At 34.6% G+C, this 15,007-nt stretch overlaps 1 protein-coding gene across 1 annotated transcript; it reads right to left on the bottom strand.

Moving 5' to 3' along the window:
- Positions 1–2,653: 2,653 nt before the first annotated feature.
- Positions 2,654–13,949, bottom strand: LOC147077086 (uncharacterized). Its single transcript, XM_085941425.1, has 4 exons — positions 13,637–13,949; positions 10,439–10,591; positions 8,338–8,493; positions 2,654–3,796 (listed from the first exon to the last, which is right to left on the bottom strand). Exons 1-4 carry the CDS (start codon positions 13,793–13,795, stop codon positions 2,969–2,971), a joined length of 1,296 nt encoding a protein of 431 aa, XP_085797551.1. The 5' UTR covers positions 13,796–13,949; the 3' UTR covers positions 2,654–2,968.
- Positions 13,950–15,007: the final 1,058 nt, after the last annotated feature.

Genomic DNA, 15,007 nt, shown 5'->3' on the forward strand with positions numbered 1-15,007 from the left:
ACTAATTTAGAAACCTTCGCGGGCTTGCGCACAACAACTGGTCAAATTTTCATCGCAATTGGATGAATGGTATAAGAACGCATACGAATAGAAGAAGATAGAATGAAGAAGAAGAAGAAAATGATGATTTTTCTAATTCAGAAACCTTCATGGATGTGCATACAACCACTTACCAAAATTTCATTGCAATCGGATGAATGGTATAGGAACCAAGGAAGAAGAAGAAGATACTTGTACTAATTCAAAAACCATTGCGAGTGTTACCACAATAACTGACGAAGGTTTCATCGCAATCGGATGAATGGTATAGGGACCATACGAATAAAAGAAGATAGAATGAAGAAGAAGAAGAAGAAGAAGAAGATGGTTGTACTAATTCAGAAACCTTCGCGGGTGTTGGCACAATTATTGACGAAAATTTTATTGCAATCGGATGAACGGTATAGGAACCATACGAATAAAAGAAGATAGAATGAAGAAGAAGAAGATGATGATTTTTCTAATTCAAAAACCTTCATGGATGTGCATACAACCACCTACCAAAATTTCATTGCAATCGGATGAATGGTATAGAAACCATACGAATAAAAAAAAATAGAATGAAGAAGAAGAAGAAGATGATGATTTTTATAATTCAGAAACCTTCATGGGTGTGCATACAACCACTTACCAAAATTTCATTGCAATCGGATGAATGGTATAGGAACGCATACGGGACAGACAGACAGACATACAGACAGACAGACATTCATTTTTATATATTAGTATAGCCTATACTCTTCCCGCAAGTGCAAGCAATAAGTTTACAAAGTTTTATTGCAATCGGATGAACGGTATGGCTGCGCATTAAATACGAACAAACAAACACACAAATATTAATTTTTATATATTAATTAATAATATATAAGATATAGACAAGTGTATGCACAATTTTGTTCATCAATAATCCCACTAAAATATGATTTGTACATGCATAAAAATAATAAATAATTTCAGTAAATTGATTCAAAGAACTCTCTCCTAAAAAAATCAAATGTAAGAATAATTCTGCATTCAGCGAACGAAAATTTGTCCTGCAATTTTGCACTCGCTGAGCCATTTTATCTGCTTAGCGACCTTTATGACATCTGTTTCCCTATTCAATAGTTTTTTTCCTAATCTTTACGCTGTATGCCCATCATGCATATTTTTTTGCACATTGCGCTACTAAAAAAATAATAAGACAGATATTGATCGCTTGAATGGGATAATATCAACAAATACAAAATAGTATACAATATTACAGCATTTAATGGCAAAAATGCAAGTTAAGAAAAACAGTAAAATTCAAAGTAATTCTGTTTTGTAAATCTAATCGTATTTAGGTGTATATAAGTACTGCTTAAAATGTATCAGTTATAAAATTAGTAATAAAAAATTACAAAGCATTAAATAATTATTGTTTTGGGCCAATTACGAAAGACAAATTTTTTAACGGCCCACATGCTCAGCGTACTTCAAAATGGAGCTTTTTTGCCTTTTTCAAAGCATGATCCTGGACATTCCTTAAACGTTGTAGATAATCTATTTATATAATTTTGAAGCCTTATTATTTTTTATATTTATTTTAAACATTTTATGACTGCATAAAGTATTTTTATTACATAAAATAGTATTCTTTTAAACCTCTCGCTCTAATGTTTTAGAATATAGTCATATTTCAGTACGTCCATGTGAAATGTTGTTAAGATTTTTTATATTTATTAATTTTTAAAAGCATTTAAAAACCATTACTAAAATGTATGTCGACATTATTACAGTGAAATATTTACAATAAAAAAATTATATTGATAATCTCTGTGATCCTAAATTTGACAAGAATTAGGCATTTTATTATTCAAAAAATGGGCAAGATTTACACATTTAAAGACACTGATTATAAGCTATGTCTTTGACCATTCAAATGTGATAAACATTCTACGAATAATATTTGCTTTGTAATAATTATTGACCTAAGAATAAGGTAGTATTTTTTTTAAATACGGCATTTCCCAGTGGCTAAGCTACAACATACGGCCGTAGCCATAAATTGACAAACGATAAATAAAGTAGGGAGTAAGATCATGTTAACGCGCGTGTTTGAACATGTACCGTTAAGGCTTCAAAATTATGTAAATAGAATATCTACAACGTTTATGTAATGTCCAGGATCAAGCTTTGAAAATAACATAAAAGCTCTATTTTGACGTACGCTGAGCATGAACCCCCTTAATCTTTCTTCATAATGATTGTAGCGTGTCCAGGGATGTGATAAACAATACAGTTACCTCCAGACCATTAACGCTTCAGCTTGACCCTATCGTCATCCAAGAAGTTATTCAGTTACGGGTCAAACACCGTGCGTCTTGCAACGATGTCCAATGTCATAATCTTCGTCTTATTTTTACTCAAAGTCTACAGGAGTGGTTTAACCACTTCTCGTCATCATAGATATCACGATTTTACTTCTGATATTTCAATATAATATTAAAGATATTTGATGGTAATTTGGGCCATTATAAAGAGCAGTGCTCCGCAATTGGTGTGCCGTGAGACCGATGCTAGGTGTGCCGCGGCGCATTGCCCAAAAAAAATACAAATAATTTTGTAAATTATACAATACTTACTTAATAGTCAAATTTTCGTACATAACTGGTAATATATTTGAGCAACTGTATTAACTTAATAAAACAATGTAAGGTCAGAATTAAATATATTGACGTGCTCTGGTAAAGTAGGAGTTCAGACGAGGATCGCTACAAATGTAAATGCAAAGGACCTACTCTTCAGGATGTGGGGTCTATGTTTTGGTGTATAAATTGTTTGACGTGTGTTGTGCCGTGGAATTTTGAGAAGACCTTTGGTGTGCCGTGGGTAAGAAAAGGTTGCGGAGCACTGGTATAGAAAAGGGTAAACTTGGTGTTAATGTATAACTTCAAATGTCGCATAGTTATGACTTTTCACCAGTGTGTGTCATTTTATGTGTTTTAAGACGATTAGCCCGCCTGCACTTAAATGAACAAACATCACATTCATATGGATTTTCACCAGTATGTGTCATTTTATGTTTTTTTAAATGATCGCGTTGTGTGAATTTAAGCGAGCAGTTATCGCATTGATATGGTTTTTCACCAGTATGTGACATTTTATGTATTTTAAGATGAGTCGACCGCCTGCACTTAAATACACAGATGTCGCATTGATACGGTTTTTCTCCAGTGTGTATCATTTTATGTTTTTTTAAATGACCCGGCTGGGAAAATTTGTATGAGCAAACATCACATTCATATGGTTTTTCACCTGTATGAGTGATTTTATGTATTTTTAGATGAGCTAACCGAATGCCTTTATACGGACATAAATCACATTGGAATGGTTTATCACCGGAATGTCTCATTTTGTGTTTTTTTAGATGAGCGACCTGGTTGCATGTATACGAACATTCATCGCATTGGAATGGTTTTTCTCCAGTATGTATCATTTTATGTTTTTTTAGGTGATCGAACTGAGAAAACTTTTTGAGACACGTATCGCATTCGTAAGGTTTTTCACCAGTATGGGTCATTTTATGTCTTTTCAGATGTTCTTTTCGTGAGAATTTGTATAAGCATACATCACATTGAAACGGTTTTTCGGCAGTATCTGTCGTTTTTTGTATTTCATGCTGCAAACTGCGTTTGCTGAGATTCTCGTCTTTGTTGAGTTTATCGCATGTCTTGGAATCCAGTGGACTTTCAATATTATTGTGAATTAATGTGGAACATCGCTCGTTAGGAATCTGCAGAAAGATAAATATTGGTGTATTCAGCATAAAAAAATCAATAAAACATTACTTAAGTACCTACTAATACTAAACATTATGTATTTTGATAGTCAACAGTTTGAAATAAATTACAACTGCCCATTTTGTATGGTAGGTCAGGGATGGCTAACCTTTTTACGTACGCGTGCCAAAATTTCCCAAATAATATTTTTCGACTGTCTGACGTGCCAAGCAGTTTTTCATGGCGAAAAAATGTTTTTTTTAAGTTTTCTAAAATAATAATTTTTAGTTTAAAAATTACAATTGGGTTCTTGATATTCTATATCTCATCGTATTTCTAGCCAAAGGCATATCTTTTATTCTTTGATTTTTTTCGTTGTTTTCAAATTAGTCAAAGATATTGTGGAAGCATTCAAACTACTCTTCGTTCATATTATATTCTCCATCACTGTACGGTTTACCATTTTTAGAAATTATGTTTGAGGCAAAATAACAAGCAGTTATTATATTTTATTATAGTCATTATAAGGACCAACCCATGAAATAATTGTATATATACATTAAACGTAATGATTATTCTTGAAAAGGATTTGCCTGCAATTTTTTATACAATGCGATTTGTCATTTACGCATGAATTTCGTCGTTTCCGTTTGAGTATCGATTGGTAAACATAATATAAAAAATCAAAGAAAATACGCTGGCTATATCGTCATTATTTTTAAATATTCTATAAGTAATGACTTATACATGTATGTATTTGTAAAACTTAAAAAAAACCTTTTTTTTAAATATATATAAAATAGTAATTTCTTTTCTCTTAAAAATGAAACATTCGCGAGCCATGCAAAATCATCTCGCATGCCATAGGTTCGTCATCTCTGTGGTAGGGTAAACAAACAGCTCACATTTACCACAGAAAAGCCATAAGTATTAATAGTGGAACTAGGTGACGATATAACGATTGCTGGCTTGTTCCGATTGATAACACCTGCTAGAGGCTGGGTGAACTAATTCGTGTTGAATTCCCCTTGGTAACCTGCATCGAGAGAACCTAACGGGATTATCCATTTAGGAGAAAACTAATAGTAATAAATATAACTGTACGCCATCGTCACCGACCAATGTTCTGAAACAGAGAAGTTTATGGCCTGACCACCATAAAACACAACTAAAAAAACCGCGTCGACTGTTTACAAAGATCGAAAGCACGTTACATTAACGTGACAAACTAAAATGCATATTATTAACTATTGAATATCGCATATCCTTTAACACGTGTCATATTTTCCACACTCCAGATGTTTAGTCTTTTATATCATACCTAGTAGAGTAAGCCAACTTCTATCATCTATGTGTAACTTGATTAGAATAATTTATTATTTTTAATAAATTAGGCAGTAGGTACGAGCCAAAATTTCCACGTAAACATTATATTATATGGGTACATTATAATGACCATAGTAAATCCTCCGTAATGCCCTAAATTTTATTTATCGCGTCGCTATTTTGATATAAGTTGTCGGCTATTGTTGGCCTGCTTCATTCAGTCTTATGAGAAAGCCGATCCCTTGCCACTCTTTTTATTTAATACCTCTATGGTGTATACTAACGAAATCAGTGGAGAGGTAAAAATTCGTCGCGGTGTATGACAGGGGTGTATATTGTCACCTCTGCTATTTAACCTGTACTCGGAAGCTATTTTCAAGGAAGCCTTACAAGGTGAATCGGTGGGTATTTTGGTTAATGGGAAACAAATTAACAATATACGATATGCCGAAGACACTGTGCTGATTGCTGATAGCTTAAAAAGTTTATATCAACTGGTAGAAAGTAGGATTCCATTCCCGGGATCCCAAGCTATTTTCGATATCTATGAATCCCGGGATTGATAAACATAATCCCAAAACTTTAGGGATTGATTTTTTTATCAATTTTTATGGAAAATAAAATAAAAACGAAAATATAGCAGAAAAAATACATTTGATAACAAATAAATACATTAGAAATAAACTGAGTTTTTATGAAGTTTGATTTTTATACCATGTGTAAGTTGCCGATTCATTTTATTTTTTCACATTAATTAATAAAAATGAAAAAGATTGGAAAAAAACAATGCTTAGTCCTATTAAAAAAGTAATTCCACCATGATCTCATACGTTTTACGGCAGTTTCATATTTGGCTGACTAATTAGATTTATGAAGCGGAAAGGAGGAGGCGGAGAATTTATGAAGCGGAAAGGAAAGAAGAAAAGTACAACATGACTTGCTTTAATATTTTAAATCTCACTAACCCATTCATTAAGTCTTTACTATCAGAAACAGCAATCTCATATTAAATTCACATTATTATTTATATTACAATATTATTAACTCTATTAAACTTATGTATTTCCAAGATTGAACGTATACAATATTAACAATAAATGTCTTAAATAGTGTAAGTTATACTAGATTTATTTTTGACCGATTTTATCAATGTTATAAGTTATATATGTAAATATAAAAATTGTAATGTAAATATAACAATGGAAAAAATGCCAATCCCGGGATTGTCAAATTGTAATCCCGAAATCCCGGGAACATAATTTTGGCTCGGGATTGGATTCCCTAGTAGAAAGGGTTATGCGGTCAGTAATTCTTATGGTTTAAGAATTAACCTTAAGTAAACAAAACTATTACTAGTATCAAAAATAGCGACACCTGACACCAACACAAATTTTATCGTTGACAGCGAACCAATCGAACGTGTGACCCAATATACATATTAAGGTACATAGTTCAATGAGAAATGGGACCAATCTCAGGAAATAAAAAAATAGAATTGAGATCGAAAGGAGTGCCTTTCTCAAAATGAGACGCTTCCTTAGCATTCATGACTTTAACCTAGCTCTGAGACTGCGTATGGTATGTTATGTTCTCTCAATCCTTTTCTATGGTATGGAAGTGTAGACGCTACACCAAGAGATGTCACAAAGACTTGAAGTTTTCGAGGTATGGCTGTATAGATGCATCCTCAAAATTCCTTGGACTGACCGGGTGACAAATGTCGAAGTTCTCAATCAAATGGGGAAGGACCTAGAACTTATACGTAGTATTAAAACCAGGAAACTACATTACCTCGGCCACATTATAAGAGGACAAGGTACACCATTCCCCAACTTGTCATTCAAGGAAAGATCAATGGTAAGATTAACAGAGGACTGCGCCGCATTTCGTGGCTTAAGAACCTCCGTGATTGGTACGAGTGCAGCTCCACTGAACTGTTCCGGATAGCAAATGACAAATCTAAGATCGCCTTGATGGTGGCCGACCTCCGCTAGGGGATGCCACAATAAGAACATATAATACTGTGAACAGCACCCTATTTAGGGGTGGGTGAATATGGGGCGCCAAAATGTTGCCAGGAATTATAAGAAAACTCACTAAATTATTGTAAATTATAAATTAAAAATTCAGCTTCAAATAACAAGCAAATTTTCTTCGGTCAGCTTTAGCCACCGCATCCCAAATGGAACTTTTGCAATCAATCCATACATACTATCTTCAAGGGTTACATGTAAATTTTACGTAAAACATTTCACCGTGGACCAGTTTGCCGTGAGGTTTCTTATCGGAAAGAAATGACCGTATACATACGGTCTTCAATTTTATTATTCAATACGAACAATAATGAAATGTGCATAGCTGATTTTGGTTAAAGTCATGAATTCAATAATGAAAACCTAACATAATCGAACAAATAATCCAGTATATCGGCTATTTTCAATTTTTTTTTGCTGCTGCCTTTCTGTAAAGTGTAAACCGACAAGAACCGTATTTTATTTATACACGTACTATACGATCCAAAGAGATTGGACAGGTTTTAATATACGGCCATATCTATATTTCCGATACAACATTTCGCGGTGAAGTGTGATACGGCGAACTGCATACGTACAAGTTTCCAGACACGGTCTTTAAGACGCTAGCCCAAATTGAGAAATCGTTCCTCGAATTTTTCTTAACATACCATTTACTGAGACTTGATGTGAAGGAAGTATAACAAATTTAAAATTATAAAAAAATATTTTCGTTCCTCCATTAGGCAAAAACATTTATCTGACTTAGCAATTATCTCCGTAGATAACTCTATAACCGAAACACTGAGCTATGAGCGTACCATTAATGAATTTGCTTCATGCAAAACGAGAAAAGCTAAATTTTAGCATAAACATATTAATTCCATATACTTAGTTGAAATGATTCAAATAAATAATTAAAATTATGAATCGCTTTTCGTTTATTATTATTTAAGAAATAATAATATATTCATTATAGTTTTCTTTTTCAAGTAAATGGGTAACGTTTTTTAGTCATCTTTAGACGATTTAAGAATTAATACTCCCGTCGCCATCACGAAACAAATTGACGTGTTCACAGCTCGACTTTCGCTCTCCGATTGCCAGCGTGTCCAAAATTTCGTCGCACCTATAGTTGAAAATTATTTGCCGTTTCACTGAAGTATGCTCTTAACCAAATCGAACCATAAACTGACAAATACAATAAATAAATGTACCTGATTTTCTGGTCTGTCTTCGGTATTAGAGCAACTAGCTTGAGAATTGCTATCATGGTTGACCTGGTTACTTGCACCTTCCACAAACTCGTCATTAATATTGACTTCTCCGTAATCAATCTCCGACTTAATTTTGGTAATGCCTGTTGATGAGTTCTAGAAATAACAACATGACATATAATAAGTATATAATTAATGGTTTTTTTTTTATAATTAATAACCATGCCCTTGCTTTTTCGTACAAGGTGGTTGGGTGGGTTAGTTGCATTGATGTGGGGCTAATTAGGTTCCTCCATTTATATCTTTAATTTTCTTTATGGCCAGGATTAAATATGTTGTGTAGTGTTCTTGTGTTGTTCTATTGCAGGGGGGGGCAAACCGCATGTGGCCCGCCGGGTATTTTTTGCGGCCCGATATCATTACTTATACTTATGATAACGAATAACTTTTTTATATTTTTTAAAAAATATTGACAATAGATTAAAATTTGTTGAGCAACAGTACGCGATCCATTTTTAATAGATATTGGGAGCGTACCGAGAGAGCTACAACTTGAGATTATTGATCTGCAGTGGACACTGATTTAAGAGAATTTCATCGTCGCGAAGAAATCTCAAAATTTTACAATGCCCTTAATTCAGACAAATTCGACCAACGTAAAGATTATGCAAGAAAAATGTTGATTATTTTTGGATCAACCTATATAATATATTATGTGAACAAACATTTTCGACCATGAACCTCAATAAAAATTCTTTACGATCAAATATCTCCGATGCCCATTTACAAGCAGTTTTGAGAATATCAACTACAAAATTAACACCTGAATATTATAAAAAATGTAAAATGTACAACAGTTTCATTCTTCTCATTAATTTTTTTGTAATGTTTATTTTTCGTGATAATAAATAGTGTATATCTAAAAATGGTATTTTACTTGCGGCCCACCGCTCATTTTGAATTCTTGAATTTGGCCCTCCAGCCAAAAAGTTTGCCCCCCCCTGTTCTATTGCTTAGTACTTCATGGGGCTTTTGGAGGTCAATTTCATGATTATGCTGTCTACACCGAGTTATGAGAATCCATCGCTCCCTTTTTATTGTAGGGCAGTCGTTGATGACATGCCACACAGTTTGAGATGGGTTGCTGTCACATGGACAACAGTCATCATTCCTCAATTTAAATCCTTTTAGATGAACTCGCACCGCTCCGTGGCCTTTTAGTATCTATGTGAGTTCGTGTGATATTTTTGTGTTCCTGGTAAGAATAATGGCAGAGTTTATGTTTGGAATAAATTTCTGCGTTATTGATCCTGTGGCGGATGTTGTGTATCTCTGGTTCTATAGCTCTATTGTGTCTTCGTTTAGTTTTTGTTTTGCGTACCTACCTAACTTAGAGGGAAGTGTGTGTATGTTGAAGGTCTTTTATCAGTTGTGGCTTCTTTAGCCTATTAATGATATATTAATTAATGAATGTTGGTAAATAATTCAAATTAAAAAAATCGGTGTGTGTACTTATGTACGCGCGTTAAAAGTTATACTTTTTTGGCGTAACAAAACTTGTGATAATCTAGATTTTTCGACTAGTTCTTAATAATCCTGTTAAATTACACACTCAAGAAAAAGGGCCGCTTATTAAAACGCCGTTGGTTTATTTCTATGCACTTTAACTTATATTACTAAATTGTATAATTATTACTCGTTTTTTTTATTTTTAAAGTAACAACTGTCACTCTGACATTTATTCGTTTATTTGCGTAAGGAATTGCAAATGGCCGAGAATAATATTTTCGTTGCCGAGGCAACGGGATAATTCTAATATTGAACTTGCGTTTGGATACAACTGACTGATTCGCAGCTAACTTCATACTGTCGCGCACTTTCGTAACGGTGTGCGCGCGCAACTCTCAATTTCACTCTCTACCAAACGTTACAAAAGATGTATAACTTCAAAAAACCTCAAAATTATGACGTCATATAGACGCGGGGGTAAAAGGTTAAATTACGATGGGGGGGGAAGTTAAAATAGCCAAAATCGTGTGACGTCATATTATGTAGAAAGCTCTTTCCAACGGAAGATGCATTACATCATAATTGAACGTACCTGATCAATTGGCACGTAATTTAAATACGAGGTTCCAGGTTGAGGGTCTTCATAATCAGTTAAATGATTTGTGACTTCAACATCCTCGCGCTTGACATGAACTAACTGAAGGCCAGCCTCGGATGTTCCATCATTCGATCCCATTGTAGGGTGCTAAAAAGAAAAAAAACATTATAAAACTCAATCACATAATTATTATTAAGTTCATAATTGAAGAACGTGTATGTAAAACATACGTTATATTTTGCCAGTAGCGAAGGGTGGAGGTAGGCTGTTAAGATCCGCCATAAGTAGTGCACATTAAACTTTTTTACTAGGTATTTAACAAAGACTAAAATTTAAAGATGGTGTTGGTTCGTTTTTAAAAATCAATTAAACCCTGCCTAACCAAACCATAATAGTTTAGTCATACTTTGGGCGATACGACAAAATTGTGCACACTTTTTCATTCATACTTATTTGTTTTCGTTGGATTAAGAATACATATTACACATATTGTTGGTTCATTAAGCCCGACCTACACCAAACCATATTAGTAAAAAAAAATATTCTATCTTTAAAATATCCAAATATATGTATGATTTAATTGCATAATTTTAGATATTTTATAGATAAACGATTATTTTTTTTACTATTATCTTCTATAGTTTTGATTAGGCAGGGTTTAATAGAATTTAAAAAACTGTAAAATACATACAATAATCTTAGTTCAATGAAAGGTTCGTATCATGGAACCTGAATTGAACGAATCAAATGGCACCGTTTGATTTATTTGATTTGGAACCGTTTGGTAGAATATCCACGGAAACGCTTTTCTGACAACTAATTAGTGTTGCGAGTACTTAAAATTAATTCATAAGATATTAGTCTCTAAAACAGAAACATATTTATTGAAACGTCAACTTGTTATGAAATTCTAACCTCCTATCGTGGTCTACAATAATACAAATTTAACAAACTGTCGTATTCATTCATTTTAAATGTACAAAATATAAAAAATACTTCAAGAATAGGTAGCCATTTAGTTCATTTATAAGATTTATAGGTATGACGAGTTTTTAAAAATCACTTTTGATTAGCTTTTCATAATTGAACACGTCTTGTTCATGTCGACAGTATGATATTGTGACTTAGACCAGTGTTCCGCAACCTTTTCTCACCCATGGCACACCAAAGGTATTCCCAGAATTCCGCGGCACACCACAGGTAAAACAATTTATACATCAAAATATGGACCCCACATGTTGAAGCGGGCCCCCTACCTATCGCTAAGGTTAAAGACAGTATGATACCCTTAAGTAGGTGGTGTTTTTCAAATGGTGTTCGAGGTAAAATTATTGGTATTCATTGTATATTTAGCTATTTTTTGTATTCATTAATACAAACACTCCCAAGTCGCATATTTAAAAATATTAGCATCAGAGTAGTAATATAGCGCCGCAGGCGACTTTTTTTTAACCATTAGAAAAAATTTGTGATTTGTGTTTATCTCGCTTATCTGGTTGATCTGCCACGCCCCCCCCTGAGCCTGGCCCCCCTGACTAGAGCTCTGACGAAAGAGAAACCCGAAGTTCTCATCACCCGTCAAGTATGATTGCTTATCATTTTTAATTATAGCTTGAGTTGAAAAAGTTGCTCACATAGGTATATGTCGTATAAAATGAGAGCTGAACTGCGATAGCCTTGTCGGAAATCCGAGGATATTCCTTATTAACCGAAACCCAGAAAATACCCAATGGAACATCGGCGAAATTCATTTTTAGCATCACGTCATTCCTCATTTCACCAAAATTCCTCACGAATAGAATTATAGTGCTTTTATAGAATTCCCGGCATTGGTTGCAAAAGGGTTTCGAATTCAGTCGTATTGATTGTATGAAAGTAATGATGAAATTTCTTTTGCAGCAAAGTTATAAGTTTTTGGGCCGGATACAAAAGTCATTGCTTGTTTTCAATGGTAGTGAAATAATTTAATATCCCTATGGTAGTGAAACGTATCAATATATTTTCATTCTGACCTTGCATTTTTCTTATTAATTTTATTCAGGTGCTCAAATATATTACCAGCCATGCACGCAAATTTGGCCATTAAGTAGGTATTGTATAATATACAACATTTTTTTCATTTTTTGACACAATGCCCCGCGGCACACTAGCATCGTCTCAAGGCACACCAGTGTGCCGCGGCACACCGGTTGCGGAGCTCTGACTTAGACGACAATCGAACATATTAAATGGATAAAATTCGTTAGGTACCTAGGTAATATAAAGATCATTCCGGATTAATTTAACACAGTTTGTGTTTAGAATCTCCGTTATAAAATATAAATAAAATGAAAATAAATTCTTGGTCTGACATAATAATTATAGTAATGATATTAAATCGAACTCTTTGCATAGAAAAAATGGCTGGATTTTAAGATAATAGACCAAAAGCGGAGTCATGTTCGCGTATGGTTACTTATGAATAATATGTATTGATTATTAATCTATAATATACATAATTTAAGTGAACTCGTATGGTGTAAATGTCTAAAATATTAATATCAACACCTCACGATATATAAATGCCGATAATGCTTATCAACACTTTGACAGATTGCCATTAGTCTATAGATCGTCCGAATTGTTTTGACGTTTCATATCAAACCATTTCTGATGGTCCGAGAACGGTTTGATTTTCAATGATACACTGAACCAAACGTCAAATCTCAAACCGTTTCCGGTCTACTTTCTACTCATTCAATTTGTACGTATATTATCTATGGTTTAGTTTGATTTGTTTCGTTCAGGTTGAAAGATACGAACAACTGAAAAGGTTTAGTGTGCACTATTTATATCGAATCTTAAGTGCTCTGCCGTAGTCATTTGGCGGGCGCGGCGCGGCGGCGTCTTGCGAAACTCAAACGTATAACCGTGTGTACCATGCCCCAAAAAAGACACTGTCTACGAACATTTTACACACGGTTATACGTTTGAGTTTTGCAACACGCCGCCGCGCCGCCCCCGCGCGATCACTACGTTCTTGCACTAACAGCTTACCTCAACCCCTCGCCACTACATTTTAGTAGGTATTAGATATGTATATATAGCATATTTTAAATTGTGTTTTTACATTGTAATAACGTGAAATTGGGGTTACGATATAATAATTATTGAATAAATATCAGTAATATACCGATTTGTATGAAAACTAACCTCCAAATAAACATTGTCATCATTAATTTCTTGTTTTATATAACAAGTATGGCCGTCTGGGCTTCTCGAATGCTTTATTGGTACATCAACCCAAACAGGACTGGGCGGAATTCTTTCTGTGTCAATCTCGTCTTCGCCTGGTTCTTGCTTTATATCCATTGTGAGATTTTAAAACGTACGATGTGTCAAAGAAAATAATTAGACATTTCACACAAGAAAAAATAATATCAAAGTTTTTGAGCAGTCGAAGAGTAGCGATTCACGGATATCGAAGTCTAACGCAGTTGTTTCAATTTTGACAGTTTATAGAGTTGCTTTGGTGCTGCCATCCGAAATATTAAATTACCAGCAGTCAAAAAAATATTCCCATGATCATGATAAATACGTAGGATACTTAGTAAAGTTGTGTTGAAATTCATACCAGGTTTTTCTCTCTTTTCACCCCACAGTCTCTATTCACCCCAATCGACGGTAAAATACAGGGTTGCCAGCATAATAATATGTATTTTTTGTGTTGCCGCTACAGTGTTAAATTTCTAAAGCAATAATAAATAGGTAAATAATGTGACAAAGCTTTGCCGACTCAAGTAGAAAGCCGATACTTTCACACCGACTGGTTCTTCTTTTTCCGCTCCCCCGTTGTTGTCTATGGACGACCTGTCATTGTTCTATAGAGTGCTCATACTGACGCGTCTGTCGTGTTCACACAGGGAATGGTTTAATTTGAATAGATAAGTTACATGATAAATAAATAATACTCTAGCACACCAACATCCACCTCTCCATGCCTCACTGTGTGACTCTCAGCCTTTGGACATCTCTCGTGTTGAGGGTCCACGTCTCGCAGCCATACGTGAGCACGGGTAGCACACATTGGTTGATCACCCTACGCTTAAGACATAATGGTAGGTCACGCGAAAGGACCGTAAGAGAAACGAATGGGTTAGGAAGCAGACAAGAGTACGCGATGTAATAGACGTTGCCAAACAGCTGAAATAGAGATGGGCGGGGCACATTGCTCGCCGAAAGGCCGGCCGCTGGACAAATGCCGTCATCCAATGGTACCCAAAGGGTACGAAACGGCCACAGAGTCGCCCTAAAAGGCGCTGGATTGACGAACTGGTAAAGTTCGACGGAAATACGTGGCAGCGAACGACACAGGACCGAGAGAGTGGGAGAAAGCTTGGGGAGGCCTTCATTCAGCAGTGGATTGACTCCGGCTGATGATGATGATGACACTAGCATTAACACGTCATCTTCTACAAAATGTAATGCTTAGATCAATGCTTAGTACATATTTTTTTGGAAATCGATTACCACAGGCTTTTGTGTGAAGGACTAGTCTGACTTTGACAGCTGATGAATAACTGG

This window comes from Rhyacophila brunnea, unplaced genomic scaffold, assembly GCF_057557595.1.
Source record: "Rhyacophila brunnea isolate RB1 unplaced genomic scaffold, BYU_Rbru_1.0 scaffold_13, whole genome shotgun sequence".
NCBI classification, from domain to species: Eukaryota; Metazoa; Arthropoda; class Insecta; order Trichoptera; family Rhyacophilidae; genus Rhyacophila; species Rhyacophila brunnea.

Excerpts from the sequence above, each read along its gene's own strand:
- LOC147077086 (XM_085941425.1), bottom strand. The coding sequence starts at position 13,795 with ATGGATATAAAGCAAGAACCAGGCGAAGACGAGATTGACACAGAAAGA. Across the intron at positions 10,592-13,636 it reads ATGACAATGTTTATTTGGAG|CACCCTACAATGGGATCGAA; the intron begins GTTAGTTTTCAT and ends TTTTCTTTTTAG. Across the intron at positions 8,494-10,438 it reads ATTACGTGCCAATTGATCAG|AACTCATCAACAGGCATTAC; the intron begins GTACGTTCAATT and ends TGTTATTTCTAG.